General features: G+C 37.5%; 1 protein-coding gene across 1 annotated transcript in view; it reads right to left on the minus strand.

Moving 5' to 3' along the window:
* The window catches only part of LOC150074941 (nonsense-mediated mRNA decay factor SMG9-like), a 314,293-nt gene that overhangs the window by 12,613 nt on the left and 283,133 nt on the right, over window positions 1-18,547 (minus strand). The window contains exon 10 of the mRNA XM_090388997.1: window positions 3,868-4,000. Coding sequence (XP_090245123.1) covers window positions 3,868-4,000 — 133 coding nt within the window. The remainder of the gene's footprint in view (window positions 1-3,867; window positions 4,001-18,547) is intronic.

Raw genomic sequence — 18,547 nt, forward strand, 5'->3', positions numbered from 1 at the left:
GGATCTCTCGTAATCTGCCTTCGCCTGCCTAACCTCCTTTGTAACTTGGTTACAGATCAACTTGTATCTATCATAGGCGTCCGTGTCACGTGTTAATTTGTATGTCTCCCATGCATTTTTCTTCTCTGCCATATGCCTCATTAGTTCATCTGACAACCATTTAGGCCTAAACCTTGAACAATATTTCTTAGTTGGTATGTAAAGCCTAGTAGCTTCCACGATAAGTTCTTTGAATGCTTCCCATTTTGAATTTGCTGTTGGCAATATCATCAGTTGATCCCACTGTATAGAATTTAAATACTGTCTCAGTCCATTGTAGTCGCCTTTACGAAAGCAATACCCCTTCCCTTTACCCCTAATGGTAGTTACCTCTTTGAGTAACTCCCACTTCAACACACTGTGATCACTGCCACCAAGTGGTTCATTTATCTGCAGATTCTTAATGCATGAAGAATCACTACTGATAATCAAATCAAGAGTATTACTCCCTCTAGTTGCCTCCCGAACATGCTGATGTAGAAAACAATCATCCAATAAATCCACAAAAGCCTTGCTACTGTGTGAGTGACCAGCCCCCAAATTCCAGTCAATATCTGGGAAATTAAAATCCCCCATTATAAGACTCTCTGATTTACTGGCCCACTCTATTTCTCCGAACAGTTTCTTATTATACTCATGAGAGGCATTAGGCCTATAGCACACTCCTACTCTCAATTTTGATCTCCCAATGCTTATGTCACACCAAACTGACTCGACACTGCCCTGTCCAGCGATGTCGACTGGCTTCACTTCCTTGGATTTTATGTGTTTTTTAACTAATAGCATAACCCCTCCTCCCTTCCTATCCTGTCTATCCTTTCTGTAGACATTGTACTCCCCAAATTCCAGTTCTGCATTTCTTATATCTGTGTGACACCACGTCTCTGAAATCCCCACAATATCTGCCTTTGATGTTTTGAGCAATACCTCAAATACCTCAGATAATGTGAAGAAGTAGAAAACAAGCCTTCTGCATCGGGTTGCATTATATCATTGAAGTTTCTTGCGAAGCCTAACCGGTTAAAACAAATTTATTAAAATAAAAATGATATATACATAAGATAAAACAGAAAGAAAATAAGATAAAAGCGTTAAAATTCAATAAGAAAAAAGTATTAAAATATAATATAATAAAAGCGATAAAATACATAGTAACTTTCGAAGCAAAGTGCTTCTTTATCAGCTAGTCTGTGAATGGTGTACTTCAGTATATATTGATGGTTAGAATAGCACAAGTCAGCTGGGCGTCCACTGGAAGCTTCATGCACTAGGTTATCGACTCCAGCAGTTTTATGGACTTCGAAAAATCCGTAAACATGATACTACTTTACAGTCCATTGTTTCTTGTTGTCATACACCTACGTATCAATTTTCTAAACATGTTGCCAAGTTATTAGCACCCCTTGTTGGGAAAACTGTTTAACCTGTTTCCAGTAGTATGCATTTTCTGAGTATTATTAATGATTTCACTATTTCTGAGAGCAAGGTTATGGTCTCCTTTGATATGGTCTCTCTCTGTTCACTTCTGTTCCTGTACAACAGGCTATTGCCTGTGCGAGAAGTCTTTTGAGCAGGGCTACCACACTGGGAGATAGAACCTTGCTCTCTACAAATATTTGTACCGCTCTCAATCCGTGTTTAACGGGGCATGATCATGTTCGATGACTCTGTTTTGCCAAATACAGAGCACAGTGATGGGTGCCCCTGTTAGTCCAATCGTTGCCAATATCGCTATGGAGGAACTTGAGACAGATTTTCTTGAACTTACCTATTCTTATCACTCTCTGGTGTCATATGTTGATATTTTTGCAATTGTACCCCGGGATCAGAATCTGAGCTGCTGCAATATCTCGATTCCCTGTCGCCCGTCATTCAGTTTACGATTGAACTAGAGGTTGATAATACTCTTCTTTTTTTGGGTGTGTTAGTCCAACATGTGGATTCGCGTTTAGTAACTTCCGTTTTTAGGAAGCCAATGTGCGCAGGCCAATTTACCAATTAAAGCTCTGCACACGACCCTGGTCATTTACATAGCACTGCTGTTACTTTATTCTTCTGCACTTGGACACACTCTAGTTTGACTGGTGACAAGCAATTGGAAATTTCTAAAATTAGCGGGAGGGAGCTTTCAAATTGTGGCTATCCACCTCATGTTCTAGACAGATTTGAGCTTCAGGCTCACAAATATGTTATAAAATCTAACCTACCTGGCATCAATCAATATATCTCTACCGCCTGCATTCCCTATTATCCAGGCATATCGGAATGTCTTGTTAGGATTTTGTGTCTCCATCATATACGATGTGTGCAACTTCCGTGGAGTAAATTACAATCTATTATTTCTAAGTGGAAAACAACTGTTTCTCCTTTCCTACGGAGTGGTTTCATATACCTTATTACGTGTCTGGATTGTGGCAGGTAGAAGACTGAAAGTTCTGGTTTCTGAGCATGAGCTGGTTCTGCTAACCGCTAATTCCGAACCCTCCGCAGTCGCCGACCATCATTGGGTTGAGCAGCACAATCTTGATTCCCAACGGGATATTGAAATTGTCAACTATTCACGTCATTACTGCCAGCACTCGTGGCTTGAAGCACTGCACATAGCCACCAATAATAGTACTGTGAATCGCATGAGGGGAGTACACTTACACCCTATTATAGAATGTACTGTATTGCAGTGCGATGAGCGCTGGCAATCATCACTAGTACATAATTCTGCTTTACTGACACCAGACTCGTGATACATGATCATGCCCACCTGACTAGTTGTTATTTGGTTTTTTTTAGGAGCATTAGCAACTAAGGCCATATTGCTCCAGGATATGCGGTGGTCATTCCCTGACCTTTTCGCATCTTCCGTATTTGGTGGTGATGGGCTCGATGTTGTTGTTTGGTTTTTAGGAGCATTAGCAACTAAGGCCATATTGCTCCGGGATATGCGGTGGTCATTCCCTGACCTTTCCGCATCCTCCATATTTGGTGGTGACGGGCTCGAACCACGGTCTAATCAAGAAGCATGTGCTACGCACTGCTGCTGCTCCTTCCCACCTGGCTACGGAGGCACCTGACTAGTGCTATTGTAACCATCAATATATACTGAAGTACACCATTCTGATGAAGTGGCACTTTGCTTCGAAAGTTACTATGTATTTTAATGCTTTTATCTTATTGTATTTTTACGCTTTTATCTTATTGTATTTTTACACTTTTATCTTATTTTATTTCTGTTTTATCTTATGTGTATATCATTTTTATTTTAATAAATTTATTTTAACCAGTTAGTCAGTCGTCCGAAGAAACTTGGATGATAAAATGTGATGCAGGTCATTTTACTGTAAATTTATCATTGTAAATGGAGGTGTAGCTAAAAAATTATACTGTCAACTCTAATGTGATATGCAGGAGGGTGCATAACTGCGAGTATTGGGAACGAGCAAGTAGCAAAAAACTGAGTTGCTGAAGTTGTTAACAGTTTTACCCTTTGTATTGACTTTTATGAAATGAGTGTTTGACTTCTTTATGCAGACTACCTAGTCTCTTGCATGGGTGCTTACTCTTACTTTATTAGGTATTTTGTTATTCCTATATTTGTTTTACTCCTATTTTAATTTATAATAAATTAATTAAAGGAATTTGAGAACTCGATATCGCTAGAGTGAAAAATGTATTCATTTAACTATCTCCTTAACTCACCAGTCATTCTCTATTATTATGGCAACCGTTCACAATCATTTTATATTCATATCAGGTTATGGAAGTTTGTTTTAATCATGTAAAATAAAGAAATTATATATATATTTAAATAATTAAACAGAACAAACCTCTTACCATTTCTTCTCTGAAAGGAATTTTTGAGTGAGTGATGTACGTGACAGGGACAAAAGCTGGTAAGACAAACATTTTGCAAGTTCTGAGAAATCTGGATAAGCCTTATACTCAGGAAGAGTAATTTTAAAAATATCTAAATAAGAAAAATCACTGTTATTTGTACTTTTTTTTTCAAATCTATTGTACAAATATATCATACATTGGAGAAGCTCCTATTTGGCCAGTTGCCTAGGAACTAAAGAATTTTTTTACCTGTAAGTGACCAATCGGGGTTTCATCGTATATGTAGTAGGATTAACATATTTGCTGTTTCTGATAAGTGTAAGCGTTAAATGGCACTACAAGTGATGTGGCATTATACACATAAGTGTTCAAAAAGCTGAAGTTGTTGCACCTCAGTTCTTGCCATAATGTGTAAATAAACAAATGTATAAAAATAAGGAAACAAGATTAAATGCTTGATTTTTTCAGAACAGTAACCAAATTCTGGGCAATTAGTGGTTTTTGTTTATAGCCTGGTACATAGTTTCATTTGTTTTTTGCTTATGTTGAGGATGTTTATGTACAATGATTAAACTTCTGATAAAATTGTAATTTTTTTGTATAAAGCTCAGCCAAAAAAGTAAATATTGACTTTCAGCTATGAAATCCAGACTTACTTTTCAACCATCATTTGCTTTCATTCTGAAAATTAAAGCAAATTGAATGTGTTCTGGCAGATATAACAGGATGCAAAAATATTAAATGCTGAACAGACTACAGCAGAGCTTTTCAGTGGGCATCTCATCATGTCGTATTCAAAAGGATGTCATCAAATTTCAGCATCATACCAGCATTGTTTTCTTTACACATAATGTAATGCATAATCCATTACATTATGTGTAAGGTAATGCATTATGCATTACACATAATGCATTCAGTAAAATAAAATTACTGATATATATACTTATATATATATACACAAAAAACATTTTTTCATGGCATGGATGCCAAAGCTGGTAAACTCTGGATACATTATTTCTCTTTGAAAGTTGTAAATGATCCATTTGATTTCAGATGGTCTTGGTTAAGCAAATACTTGGCATTATCACCTTCGCTATCTTTTCTATTATTGGCTCAAAAACGAAGGAAGATGTGTAGTGTTACATTTGCTATCACTGTAAGGGAATGGTGGTGGACAGTTCAATGTATCCATGTTTTTGGCAGACACATGACGTGTTCCAAAAACATCAATACATTAAAACACACATTTGTGTATGTCAGTGTCAAACGTGTGGAAAGCTTTGGTAGTAAGGTATCTACGATGTTTCTTAACGACATCTTAAAGATAAAAACCAAATTATTGTCACAAATTTGTCAAATCAAAATTGCATTTCATATTTTAGGGTTCCATCGTTTTGCAAAGCATGAGATAATTTGTTTTTAATTCATGTACATATACATACATATATTCATAACTTTATCACATACTTGCCTCCAGGGCCTAGACCCATATTCTCATGGGCTAATTTCAAGGGCTCATAAAGGAGTTTAATTAATTCTCACCACTAATTCTCATGGTCGAAAGACCATGTATACAGCCTTTGGTTTAAAAGTATGTATTCATAATCAACATGATAATAATAAATAAAATAAAAATATATAAAAAAACAAAAAAAATAATAAATCTTTCTAAAATTTCCAATTAAAAGTTGGTTCAATATCAATAACATTTCCCATAATATGCACTATGAAAACAGCCACTATATTAACCTGTCGGCACTGAATAGCACATTGTGTTATCCAGTGCCTTCGGCTGCTATTCCTATACCTTGTGACGAAATACCTCTACTATCACTTAACAACATGGCCCTCCTTTTAAACACATTATTAACAAAAGTTAAGAAACATTTAAAGGACACTCGACTTACAAACAAATCCAGCAAAGTATCCAAATCCAAATAAAAGGTCTCCCGTTCAAGTGTGATGCACAGATCTTCATAATAGGGACAATAGAGCATGAGATGAAGGGGCAGTCTCCATCACCTCACAGAAGCACAAGCCAGAAGGGACCAAACCAAACTGACTCAGCCTAGACATTAAGCCATGCCCAGTCAGCAGGAAACCAGCACTCCAGTTGAACTGCATCCACGATCTTCATTTACAATTCATGAGGATATGGAGGGAATAAAAACATAGGTTACCAGTCTTTCCATCTCGTTTGCCAAATATTCATTAACTCATCATGTATCCACCGTCTCTTGACCGCAAGCAGCTGCCCCTCAAGCACCATTCCACACCCCCCGGGCATGACCAAATACCTAAAATAAAAATAAAATAACCAAATAACAGTACCTCAAGCCGAATGGATTACCAATAAATCCGCAGGCATCATCCCAGATATTGCATTCAGAGCGACAGTAGAGTAGCAGGCCCTGGTGACACCTAGAAGAGCAAACCTTTGGGCAGACATTAAATACTTTCTAATTACAACATCAATCACTTTTTTTTGTAAGCTGTTGGCACATCGGCTTCTGTGGCCGTAATGCACCTCCCAAAGTTTTTTTGTATTTTCTACTCTGATCCAAGCCTGAGGCGGAATTTTAAACTGCGACCTTTGGGTTGCCAGGCACTTTACCCACCCGGCTAGCATGGTCGGCAACATTAATCACTTTATGATACCAAGCTCCAGCAGCATATATGATAATGGGGACAAATACAACTCATTTAATGATCGTCCTTTTATTCCTGACGGTATGCACATTCCTCAAAGAGACACCTCAGCTATGAACAACAGGTGGTCTCGTCCTGCTAAGCTTTCCCTTCAGCAACATAGTAACAGTTTTGTCTTTAGAAATATTAAGCTTGTGCCAGGTACTCCAATCCAACAGATCCTGTAACAGAGCACTGGCCCTGTCTTCAATATCTCTCCTGGAGTAACCGGGAACCACCAAAGCTCAATCATCAGCTTAGGAGATGGCCTCTCAGTCTCCCATCACACTCTAAAAATTCATCTAAAACCATGTTCCACATGAAAGGGTCAATGATCGACCCCTGCGAGCATCTCCATTTGACCTGAAAAATCTCGAGAGAGGACCAAACAATTACACTGCAGTCTGAAAAGTAATCCCGCAAGATGTTATATGTTCCTGGGAGAGGGCAGTTCCTGCCCTTCAGAGGATGCTACCCCACCACAGGGCATCAAACGCACACCTAAAGTCCACAAACAAACCAAGGATATATTGCCTTGATTCTCCCTGTACAATCATAATAAGTTTATGAATCACATTTTTGGTTGAGAGGCCCTTCTTAAAACTATATTGTTTACTTGTAGAAAGATGTAAATTTTATTTAAACTGATACCTGTAAATTATCAGCCTGTCAAAAATTTTTCCCAAGATTGTAAGCAAAGCAATTGGGTGATATGATGTTCGCTCACTCAAGGACTTCTCTGGGTTCTTCAGGATCACTCTTAGCACTGCAGTTTCCACAATTTTGGAAAAACTCCTTCTAGTAAGCATGTATTGTAAAGATCTAACATTATATCAGGGAATATAGAACAAAAATATTTTACATGTCTCAGTAAAGTGGTAGTAGAGGCAGTACCGCAGCCTCCCATCCCTTAACCTATTAACAGCAGCATCTAATTCGGTTTGAGTAAACAGAGACTCTCTCTCATTAGAGATATATTCCTGATTCTCTACCTGAATGGATTTCTGCAAGTCAGTGTTTACCTCCTTATTATCTTTTAAAAACAATTCAAAACAAGACCTGCCGGACCAACTGACCCCACAGGTCACTGTATCCTCCTGGTTCCCATCCAGTACAGAATAAGCAATATTATCTAATACTAACTTCTCAGTGATAACCCTGTAGACTGGACCCCAGGGGTCTGCATTTAACTGTTCAACAAATGATTGCCATGCAAGTCACTTATGTTTAATCTTTGGTGAGTATTCATTCTTTTCAACTCTATAGCTTTGGTTTAATTCCATGAGTAAAGCAGGATTAGCCATTCGTCTTGCCCTCTGAAAATTTTTCATAACAGATCTCACCCCGCGTTTTCATTCATCTAAATATGAATTCTACCACTGGAGAGATTTAAAACACTTATTTTTTCTAGTCATAAATTTTTGACTTGCTGACTTTAAAATGTTAGTTAGGATTTCCACCATTTGGGCCACACAGTGCCCAGTCACCAATGCCACTGATTTGATCCTCAATATAGTTATCAAATCTATCCCAGTTCATAGATCTAATATTATAGATCCAGACAAGCACGAGGCACCCCAGCCCCACAATAATCAAAAGAAATATTTTGTGGTCACTTGTAGTTAACGCACCATGAACCTTCCAATTATGAATATTACCTGTAATACCACTGGAAAAAACAGTAATATCAATGTAAGATTTGCCACGCAGGGAGAAGGCAGGAAGCTGGCATGGATCATTGATGATGCTCCACTCAACAGAGCAAAGGAAATCCTCACTCTCCTGTCCACTTTCATCGGTATTCCCAGCTCCCCAGAATGTGGAGCCAGTGTTTGCATATGCCATAAAGATCAGAGGCTTCCCGTGCAGGATACCCTCCACTTTTTACAAATATTGTATATACGGGTAAATAATATCACTATACTCCAGTAAAGGGACACCAGGCACACAGAACCAGTAGGTGTCATTATTTCCCAACATGACCCACAATCAAAACACAAGGTTCTAATCATGGTGACTAATCGTGGATTAATAACTATTGCAGCAGTAAGAGGCATGTCTCCACTTTGTATGATTCTGTATTACCGGATATCCCCTCACTTTCCCTTTAAAAGTATAGGGTTCCTGCACAAGAATGTCATAAGAGCCCTCCTCCACCCACCCTACATACCTGAGATGCCACATCTTTTGCCCGGTGAGCATTTATTTGTAAAATCTTTAATATAAACGTATTTATAACTTTACTTAATCAATCATTTTCTTAATTTGTTCCAATGAACATATTCAGGGCATTGTATATTTACTGCACTATGCATTGTATATTTATGCCCAGCAGAGCTTTTCTTATGCCAACAATTGATACACTTAGCAGGCTCCAATATTTTGGAACGTCCCTTAAATGAGTGACCCTGTGCACTAGTGTCCACGGGCTTCGTTCCTAACACAAACACAACAGGTTGTGTTTGTAGGCTAAACACAATATTGGGCTACTGTTCCCACACCAAGCAGGAGTCCCAGTTAATAAACAGCCTACCACTATTTAACAATACCCTGTGGATATGTCCACACATTTGTAAAATCCAATTAGTTGTAAATTTTCCTTTAACTTTATTAATACACAAAATGAAAATATCTTTCAACACTTGATCTTTAGTAATTTCATATTCACTCAAGTTCCTTTGCCTCGCAAGCTAGGCCACAATGTCTATGTGTCTGCAATTCTGCCCAGACACGATAGGAGGGATTATATGTTAAAAGCCTTGTGGATTAACTCAAGACTTGAAGAACACTGCAAGGCTTTAGGGGGGGAATTTCTATCAGCATGGCCCACACTTGTAGGTAGCAGGAATTTGTTTTTTAGAGACGGGATACACTTAAACAAAGGTTGTGCAAACGTTTTTGCCAGTATTATTGAGGATACCTTAAAGGTTCAGGGAAACGGCTATTTAGGGGGGGGGGGGTGTGTGGGTAATACTGATACACGTTTATCTGATAATACTGGTCAAAGTAACTCTTGCACATACCTCAAGAGTTCTTATCTGTTACCCCAACTTGACATTATCTAGATGTTCTGGGGGCAGAAACGTTTCAAGTGAGTGGGTAGCTAATGCCAGGGAAGAGAGCCTAAAAGACTACAAGGGTTGTGTTAGGATAGTTAAATATACAAGAACAGTAAGTCCTAATTGTTTATATAGTAACGTTAGAAATGTCGTCAATTTAATGAGCGAATTCGAATTGCTGGTTAAAACAAGTAACGTGGACATAATACAGCTTATGGAGACGTGGTGCCACCCAGAAATTGGGGATGATGAGAATCAGTACGGCTTGTATAATGTATTTAAGAAGCATAGGGTAGATAGAAGGGGTGGTGAGGTAATGCTTCTTATCAGAAGCAGCCTGAGTGTGACGATAGCTTACCCGGATTCAGACATTTCACATACTACTATAGAATCTGTATGATGTGAGATAGTTGGAAACAAAGGTATAATGCGAGTAAGAGTAATCTACAGACCAGGTGATTGTGAAGATTATGACGAAAGCATCTACATGCAAATGGAATGGGCAAATAAGCATTAATGTCTTATTATGGGTGATTTCAATTTGCCTCTAATTGATTGGAGTAAATGGAAAGGAAATTCAACATGGGAAACAAAATTTTAAATCAACTAGATGACTGTTATTTGTATCAACATATCAGGGAAAGTACTAGAGAAAAGAATATCCTAGACCTCATCATCACCCATGAATCAGATGACATAAGAGGGCTGACAATAGAGGAACCAGTAGCAGGAGTGATCATGGTGGATGATGATGAGAAGTAGCAGTAGTAAAAAACAAAGGAATGGGCTTTAATTTCAAGAAAGGAAATTATGCCTTAAGGTACTACATGGCCTCTATTAACTGGCTAGATATCGCACAAAGAATGAATACAATTCAATTGTGGTATGCTTTTAAAACATTAATCACGGATTCCCTGAATGCGTATTTACCATTAAAAAAAAAATACTACACGAGGAGGGTTCCGAGTTGAATGAATAGTGAAGTTGCCACATTACTTGGGCAGAAAAAGGTGGCATGGAAAGGTTACAGAGTTACCGAAGCTTATAACATCTACAAGATGATCTGTAATAGAGCCACAGAAATGGTTCGACAGGCAAAGGCAGTTTATGAGAAATCACTAGAAAACAGAGCAAAAAATGGGGGGGGCGGGGTGTAAGGAATTCTTCACATATATAAATGCCAAGAAGAGCAGGACAAACCAATCGGACCTTTCTGTAAGGGAAAGGGGATAGTATTAAATACACCAGCTGCCGTTGCAGATGAACTCAACCGTTATTTTTCGATATTTACAAATGAAAAACATTTGGTGGCAATGGGAAATTGTGGGAGCGAAGTTGAAAAATATGTAATTAATGATACTGAAATTTTGCGAGATTATTTAATGAAAACCTTTCGAGCCTACAGGCCAGTAAGGCTCCTGGAGTTGACGGAATATACCCTATAATCTTAAGGGAGGCAGCAATTGAGTGCATTGAACCATTGAGGCTAATTATGCGAGCATCACTAGACTCTGAGAGATTCCATTGGATTGGAAAAGTGCCAATGTATCTCCCACACATAAGGGTGGCTCTAAGAGAGAAGTGGGAAATTATCGACCTGTCAGTCTGACTTCAGTGGTAGGGAAAATCATGGAGGCAATGATCAAGGGTGGAATTCAGGATCATTTGGATCGAATTGAAATTCTCAAGGATACTCAGCATAGTTTTGTAAACGGAAAATCATGTTTAATAAATCTGGTTCGCTATCTTGAAAGGGTCACTCACGAGCTGGATTTAGGGAAAAATTTCGACATTGTTTATTTAGATTTCAGCAAAGCTTTTGACTCAGTCCCACATGAGCAGTTGCTTTATAAGCTGGAACAGGTTGGAATCGCTAGGAAAATCCTCAGATGGATAGCAGGTTGGTTTCAGGGCAGGAAGCAGAGGGTTGTGATAAATGGCAATTCCACAGATTGGGCTGATGTAAGAAGTGGGGTTCCCCAAGGATCAGTATTAGGACCACTGTTGTTTTTAATTTTCATAAACAACATTGATGAAGGGGTAGAGGGCGTGATGTCTAAACTTGCAGATATTAAAATTGGTAGAGTAGTTAATGGTCACTGTCAAGCTGAGCTTCTTCAGAGAGAGAGAGAGAGAGACCTAGATAGACTTCAGGAATGGTCAGATAAATGGCAGCTATGCTTTAATCCAACAAAGTGTAAGGTATTACACCTGGGAAACAGTAATCCAAAAATAATGTATTCACTTGGACCCAGTACTGGAGGAAAGGGATTTGGGCATTATGATATGGTGAGACATGAAATTCTCTGAGCATTGTAAACAGGTTGCAAGGAAGGCCCATGGTGTCCTATCGATGGTCTATCGAACTTTTGCAAGTAGAGATAAGGACGTGATAATTCCATTATATAAGGCTTTTGTTAGACAACACTGGGAATACTGTATTAAAGTATGGAGGCTGTAATTAAAGAAAGACATCAAGCTTCTTGAAAGGGTGCAAAGACGGGTAACTCGCCTGGTGAGATCGGCAAAAGGGCATCCTTATTAAGAAAGACATCGAATATGTGGGTTGCAGAGTTTGGAAACTAGACACCTTAGAGGAGTTTGAGTGAGGTGTTTAAGGCTCTGAGAGGCATTAGTAAAATGAATATGGGTGAAATTTTCAAGATTATACATTTCCCCCTGTAAATTCAAATTACAGGGGGAAATGTTCAGATTGGACTGCAGGAAGTTTTATTTTAGCCAGCGAGTTATAAATTATTGGAATAAGTTGCCTACATGGGTAGTAGAGGCTGACAATTTGGGGAAATTCAAAGGTCATCTGGATAGTACCTTCGGGTGAGAGAAACACATAGGATGATAGGTTTAATTTCCTTTTCTTTTATTATTATTATTTATTTTTTTAGTTTTGTTTTATTATTTTTTATCATTGTTTTATTTGAGTTTTTTTTGGCTGGTGCAGCAGAAGCCATAGGCTTTCTTGTACCATTTTTTTTTTATGTGAACCCCAAAGACGAGAGGTATTAGAACCTATAGTACTTAGTACCGTGCTTGGGTTGCAGAGGTTGAGATGATGAAAGAAGATATTTGTTGACATTGGACTTGAACTTCTGTAGATTGTAATTTTCAGGAAATATGTATGAAAGAAAGTTGTTCCAGAAAATGGCAGTTGAATGAATAAATGAGGAAGATGAAAAGTTGGTTCTATGGGTTTGAAGTTGGACAGTAAATGGATGTTGGCTGGTTGCAGCACGTGTTTGGACTGTTTTGAGAGAAAGCAGGAATTATAGAAACCAATTCAGAAGAACAGTGCCCAAGGAAGTATCTGTAGAAGAGGCATGCAACAGAAACAGTACGTCTATGAGAAAGCGAGTGGAGAGACTCCGTTACAGATGAATCATTAATTAACCTAACTGCCCTCTTCTGAATGGAATCAAGAAGCCTGAGTGAGGTTTTGGGGGCACGACCCCGGACGTGGGAACAATGGCAGGGCGGATTTGCGATTTATAGAGTGAGCAGCTGTTTGGAAGAAAAGTAATGCCGAGAGCGAAAGAGAAAACCAAGTTTTTTAGATGCAGAGGAAGAAATATTTGTAATGTGCTTGTGCCAAGAGAGATTAGAAGTCAGGGTAATCCCAAAAGAGATATATCATTTTGCCTAAAAATCGGAGTGTCACTAAAGATAAGCATAGGAGCAGAAGAATCCTTTTTGCGAGATATAAGACAAGACTGAGTTTTAGAAGGGTTGAAATCAACTAAGTTTTCTTTGCCCCACTGGAGAATTACCTGAAGATCGGCATTTAAGGAATTGGTAGCAGATTTTTGAGAAGTTGAAGCTGATTGAGCAGGACAAGGTTTCTCAAAATGGAAAGTGGAATGTAATGTGCTATCATTGGCAAAACTATGAATAGGATTTTCAGTCAATGGAAAGTCATTAATATACAAGAGGAATAGAGTGGGGGAGAGAACTGAACCTTGGGGGACATCGGCATTAGTGGAGAAGTTAGAAGACAGAGCCATCTACCATCACTCTCAGTGAGCGATCAGAGAGAAAACTGGATAACCAATTACTAAATACAATTGGCAAAGCATAAGATGAAAGCTTATTTAGAAGACCTTTATGCCAAACACGATCAAAAGCCTTTGAGATGTCAAGAGCAACTACCTGTGTTTCACCGAACCTTTCCATTGAATTAGTCCATAAATGGGTAACATAAGCCAGAATATCACCAGTGGATCGACACTGACGGAATCCATACTGGCGATCGTTGATCAGATGGAAGGTTTCTAGGTAGTTTAAGAGTTGGAGGTTAATTGATTTCTCCATTACTTTAGAAAGAGTAGAAGTAATTGCAATGGGACGATAATTGGATGGAAGGAATTTGTCACCCTTTTTAGGAACTTGCTGGATATGAGCAAATTTCCAAGCAGAAGGAAAAACACCTTTGAAATAAGAAAGTGAAAAAGGCGGCAAAGAATAGGAGTAAGTTCAGGAGCACAGGTTTTGAGAACAAGTGGAGAAATACCATCAGGACCTGGAGCTTTCTAAGCAACAAGATTCATCAAAATCCTTCTGATATCCTTTTGACGGAAGACCACAGGAGGCATTGAATGGAGCGTGTTGGGAATGGTGGGAGGTGTTTTACCAAGATCATTAATACATGAGCTGGAAGAAAAATGGGATGCTAGCAGGTCAACTTTATCCTTGGCTGAAGTGACAACAGAACCATCTGGTTTGGACAGAGGTGGGAGCAGAGATGGGCAAAAGTTGCGGCCAATAGCTTTGGCAAGAAAACAGAATGCTCGGCTACCATTAGGGTAAGAAGCAAGTTTTCTACTCTTAGCCTGTTCAAACTCTAGTTTGGACTGATTAATAACTGTTTTACAATCATTGCGAGCTTTGGTGTAGGCAGAAAACGAAACTGAAGAATTAGAAACAAGCCAATTAAGATATGCAGTATTACGATAATTACCATGCAGCCATTACTAATACTAAATTACTAATTACTAAATACCATTACTAATACTAATAACTTTATTCTCAATTTTTAAATCTATTATTGTCAATTCTAATCTATCCAAAAGATTCAGTATTTCCACAGTCACAACACTAGGAATGTTATAATCTTTTCTAATAAGTAATTCTTTTAGTTTTAACCTACAGTTCTTTTTTTTATCCTTTGCATCTAAAACCAATATTCTGTCTACTGCCATATCCAAGGAAATATCACCTGAGCTTTCCACAACTTCTCTTACATGTTTAGCTGGTCTATTTTCCTGTCTCTTTCCTGTATCTGTGTGGCTTTGAGAGTTTCTGACTTATTAATTCTATATCCATTATTTCCAGTTGAACACTACATTCTTTAATGTTTGGATTACCCTTAGCTTTAGAATTCGTTCCAGGTTTCTTTGCTTTTAGTTTCTGCTTTTTGGATACCACATTTACTTCTTTACTAACCTTAAAACCTGTTCTATCTCCTTTTCAAACATATCTATAAGAATGTTCATTACTATCGACATCAGATATACTTCCTACTGCAGTAAGGTCTGGAAGGGAACCAGTAAAGGATCTCCTTATTCCCATAGCCATAATACACATTTATATTAGTAATATGCAAATAAAATTAATAAAACAATTTACAATTAAAAGGATCAATCAATAATTGACTGAGCCAACATTTACACTATTTTCAATAGTACAGGTTAGTGATTTACCAGATTTAGTGATCCCACAGGCCAAGTCAGTAAAACAATAAATCATTTAAAATCGCAACCCATATTAATACAACTCCATACAATTGATTAAAAAATCAAACCCACAACTTGAAACAATCTAAAGCGAACAATCTATATTTGGGCTTGAAGCCAAAGACGGAGGGGGGGGGGGGAATTAATGATATCTCCAATATTTTCCTTATCATTTAGAGGAAAATACCCCTATACCAAATCAACTATTACATATAAACCTACTATCTTTCAATTAATTATATGATACAATGCTAAAATTCCACTGTCAATAAATTAAAATTAAAAATCGAAAATGCCTGAATTTAACTCCTAAAACTGATTATAAGAAATTTCTGAAATTGTCTTGCAATTCTTAAACCTTCTAAACACTAAAATAACACACTCTACACAATGCAATCACTTAATATCACAATCACTACGATTAATACTACAATGACAGCCATTTGCAGATTTAAGGTAGCCATTTGTAGTATAAACGTCCAACTTCAATTTCTCCATAAATAATTGAAACAAAAATCCTAAAAATTAACACTGAAACACAAAAATGGGTCTTGAATCCAACCAAATAATCAAAAGCAAAAACCTCAGGCTTCCTTGCAGCATATAGCTAATGATGATGATTAAAGGAACCACTTTCTTTAATTTTCAGATCAGCAGTTAGAAGTAAATTTATGGAAAGGCCGCCGTAGCCTAGTAGTCAGGCACGCGGGTGCATAAGTACACGTGCCTTGAGTGACCGGGGTTCAAGCCCGTGACTGCTGAATACGGTGCTGTTTCTTGTATTCTGTGTATCTTGTAAACTCCTCTGACCGTTTGGTTGTCCCAGAGTATAAACAGAAAATTTATTTTATTTATTATACAAAGGAAGCACCACACAGAAATTTAATTCTTAACTGGATGAAGATTATATATAAGCCGACCGGGCTAGCCAGGTAGCTAGCTAAAGTGCCTGCCTGGCAAACCAAAGGTCGCGGGTTCAATTCCTGTCTCGGGCTTGGATCACAGTAAAATGCAAAAACTTTGGGAGGTGCAATATGGCCATAGTAGCTTATGCACCAACAACTAACAAAAAAAAAAAAAAAAGATGAAGATTATGGAGAATGGTTCCATTAATGCTAAGCCATGAAGTGGAAAGCCAGATTAAATGAGGACTATGTGACATCTGTCAAGGAAGCTTTTTAACAAAGTCCTTGAAAATTACTGATCATGGCTTCTCTGGAACTCGGTGTTCCTAAGTGAACAAGGCACAAAATTATTAGTGAGATGACATAAGCGACCTTATAAAATTAAGTGAATAGTATGTTGCTCGAAAAGGGTTATCATGTTACGTTAGGTTTCTGCCATAAGTTTAAACATTGAAAACAGCATTTTCTCTCTTGGCAATCTAATGTTTAATGGTTAACTTGTCATAACTGTCATATTTGGAGAACAGAGAAATGACAAAAAAATCTGAAATCATGAAAGATTTCCCTATTGTCAGTCTTCTGGGAACAGGGCAATAATCATGTGTAATTTGTTTTGAAGAAACAGGGGTAAATGGTGAAGTTATCTTGAAATGAAGGATTTTTTTAATATAATTAAGAATTGAAGCCTATATAGTTTTCAGAAAGATGGGGTATCGTACAGCTCTGCTCAGAAAGTTCAATAGTTTTTAAATAGTCATCCTAAATGAATTGGCAGAGAGGGCCAGGTCAGCTATCTCACCCAATTTTGTCTCATTGGACTTTTTCTATGGGGCATGTTAAAAGTTGGTTTAATCCTCAAAACTGTGTTCTTAAAATGGTCTTTTTACCAAATTAATAAATGCAATTAATACCATAACAGCTGAAACTGGAGAACATGTTTGTTGAACAAAAAATCATACTAACACTTTGTACAATGATGGAGGTTATTTTGAATCTTAACAATTTTATGATTAAGTTCCCTAAAAACTAAAATAAATTACCTTTCCAATGCATTTTAAAGATTATTTTTATTACGTAAAGACCCTAAGTTATTGCAGTCTATACAAACAAGTTCATATTGATTTTATGGACTTGTTTAAAGATAATAACATACTGAAAACCTATGTGGGCATTGTTTTTTTGCTGAACTACATATTTCTGAGGCTATATGGCACAGAATTTAATGGTGGATAGGGAATTGCCATAACTGCATCCAGCACATGGGGGTAGAGATAAGGCTATGAAGGCTTTGGGTGTAATCACTCTCGTAAACATTTGAGAAATTAAAAGTTTGTTTGACGTATACTAATTTAGCAGAGTGATGTTTAGGATGGTATTTATAACAGTCCTGCAGATGGTGAAAGGTTTGCCCATTACTCTATTCATCATATCATTATCAAGTACTTGACTTTGAGGAATCTGTTTGTATGCGATGGTAGGCAGTAGACCAACTGGAAATGTGTAAAGTACAATTTGTTGAGGCACTACTGGATGTATCTCATGATTACTTTCACATTGAACTTTAGCAGCTTTGGATTGCTCACATTATAGAGTATGTTTTTATTTTAATTGTGGATAAATTACTAAAATTAAAAGCCCTCATCCCGTGATGTGAGACATTATCTGTGATCTGTTATAAAAGGCTGTCACTTTATTCTCTTTTTTGGGTGAAAATGATTTGAGATGATTTGTGAGGTCGCTGTGCAGGGTTAATAAATTCCTCTAATACCAAACTATTTGTCCAGAATGAATGACAGCAGACTGAGAGCTTATCATAAGTGGAAGTTATATCAGAGAAAATGATGTTTAGTTGAGTGTGTCATTCGTGTTTTAAATAGGGTGTTAAGTGATCTTTTGGGATCACACTAAAATGATATTTTGGGCTGTGAGAAAAGCACCAGTGAATGAATGCCAATAGGATAGTTTTGTAAAAATATTTTCAGTAAAGTAGCTTTGACAAATAGGTCTAAAGTTCTTGGGCAATATACACCAAGTGTTTCTTTTTTTGGGCATGGGTTTAACCCTGTACTGATTTTAAAATGTGATTAAAGAAAGAAGGGGCCCCATAATGGAAGTACTTTGACCATGAAAACTGGAAAGCCATCATGAACAATGGGCCATGTTGGGAAGTTTCTTGATGGTAATATTAAGATGATCTTTTGTTAGACTCAATATCTGTGACTAGATTGATTAAATCTTTGAGGTTTGGGAGTTCTTGGGTCTGATGGCATTTTATTGAAAA

The sequence above is a fragment of the Mastigoproctus giganteus genome, chromosome 14, assembly GCF_048544385.1.
Source record: "Mastigoproctus giganteus isolate SK-2022 chromosome 14, ASM4854438v1, whole genome shotgun sequence".
NCBI classification, from domain to species: Eukaryota; Metazoa; Arthropoda; class Arachnida; order Uropygi; family Thelyphonidae; genus Mastigoproctus; species Mastigoproctus giganteus.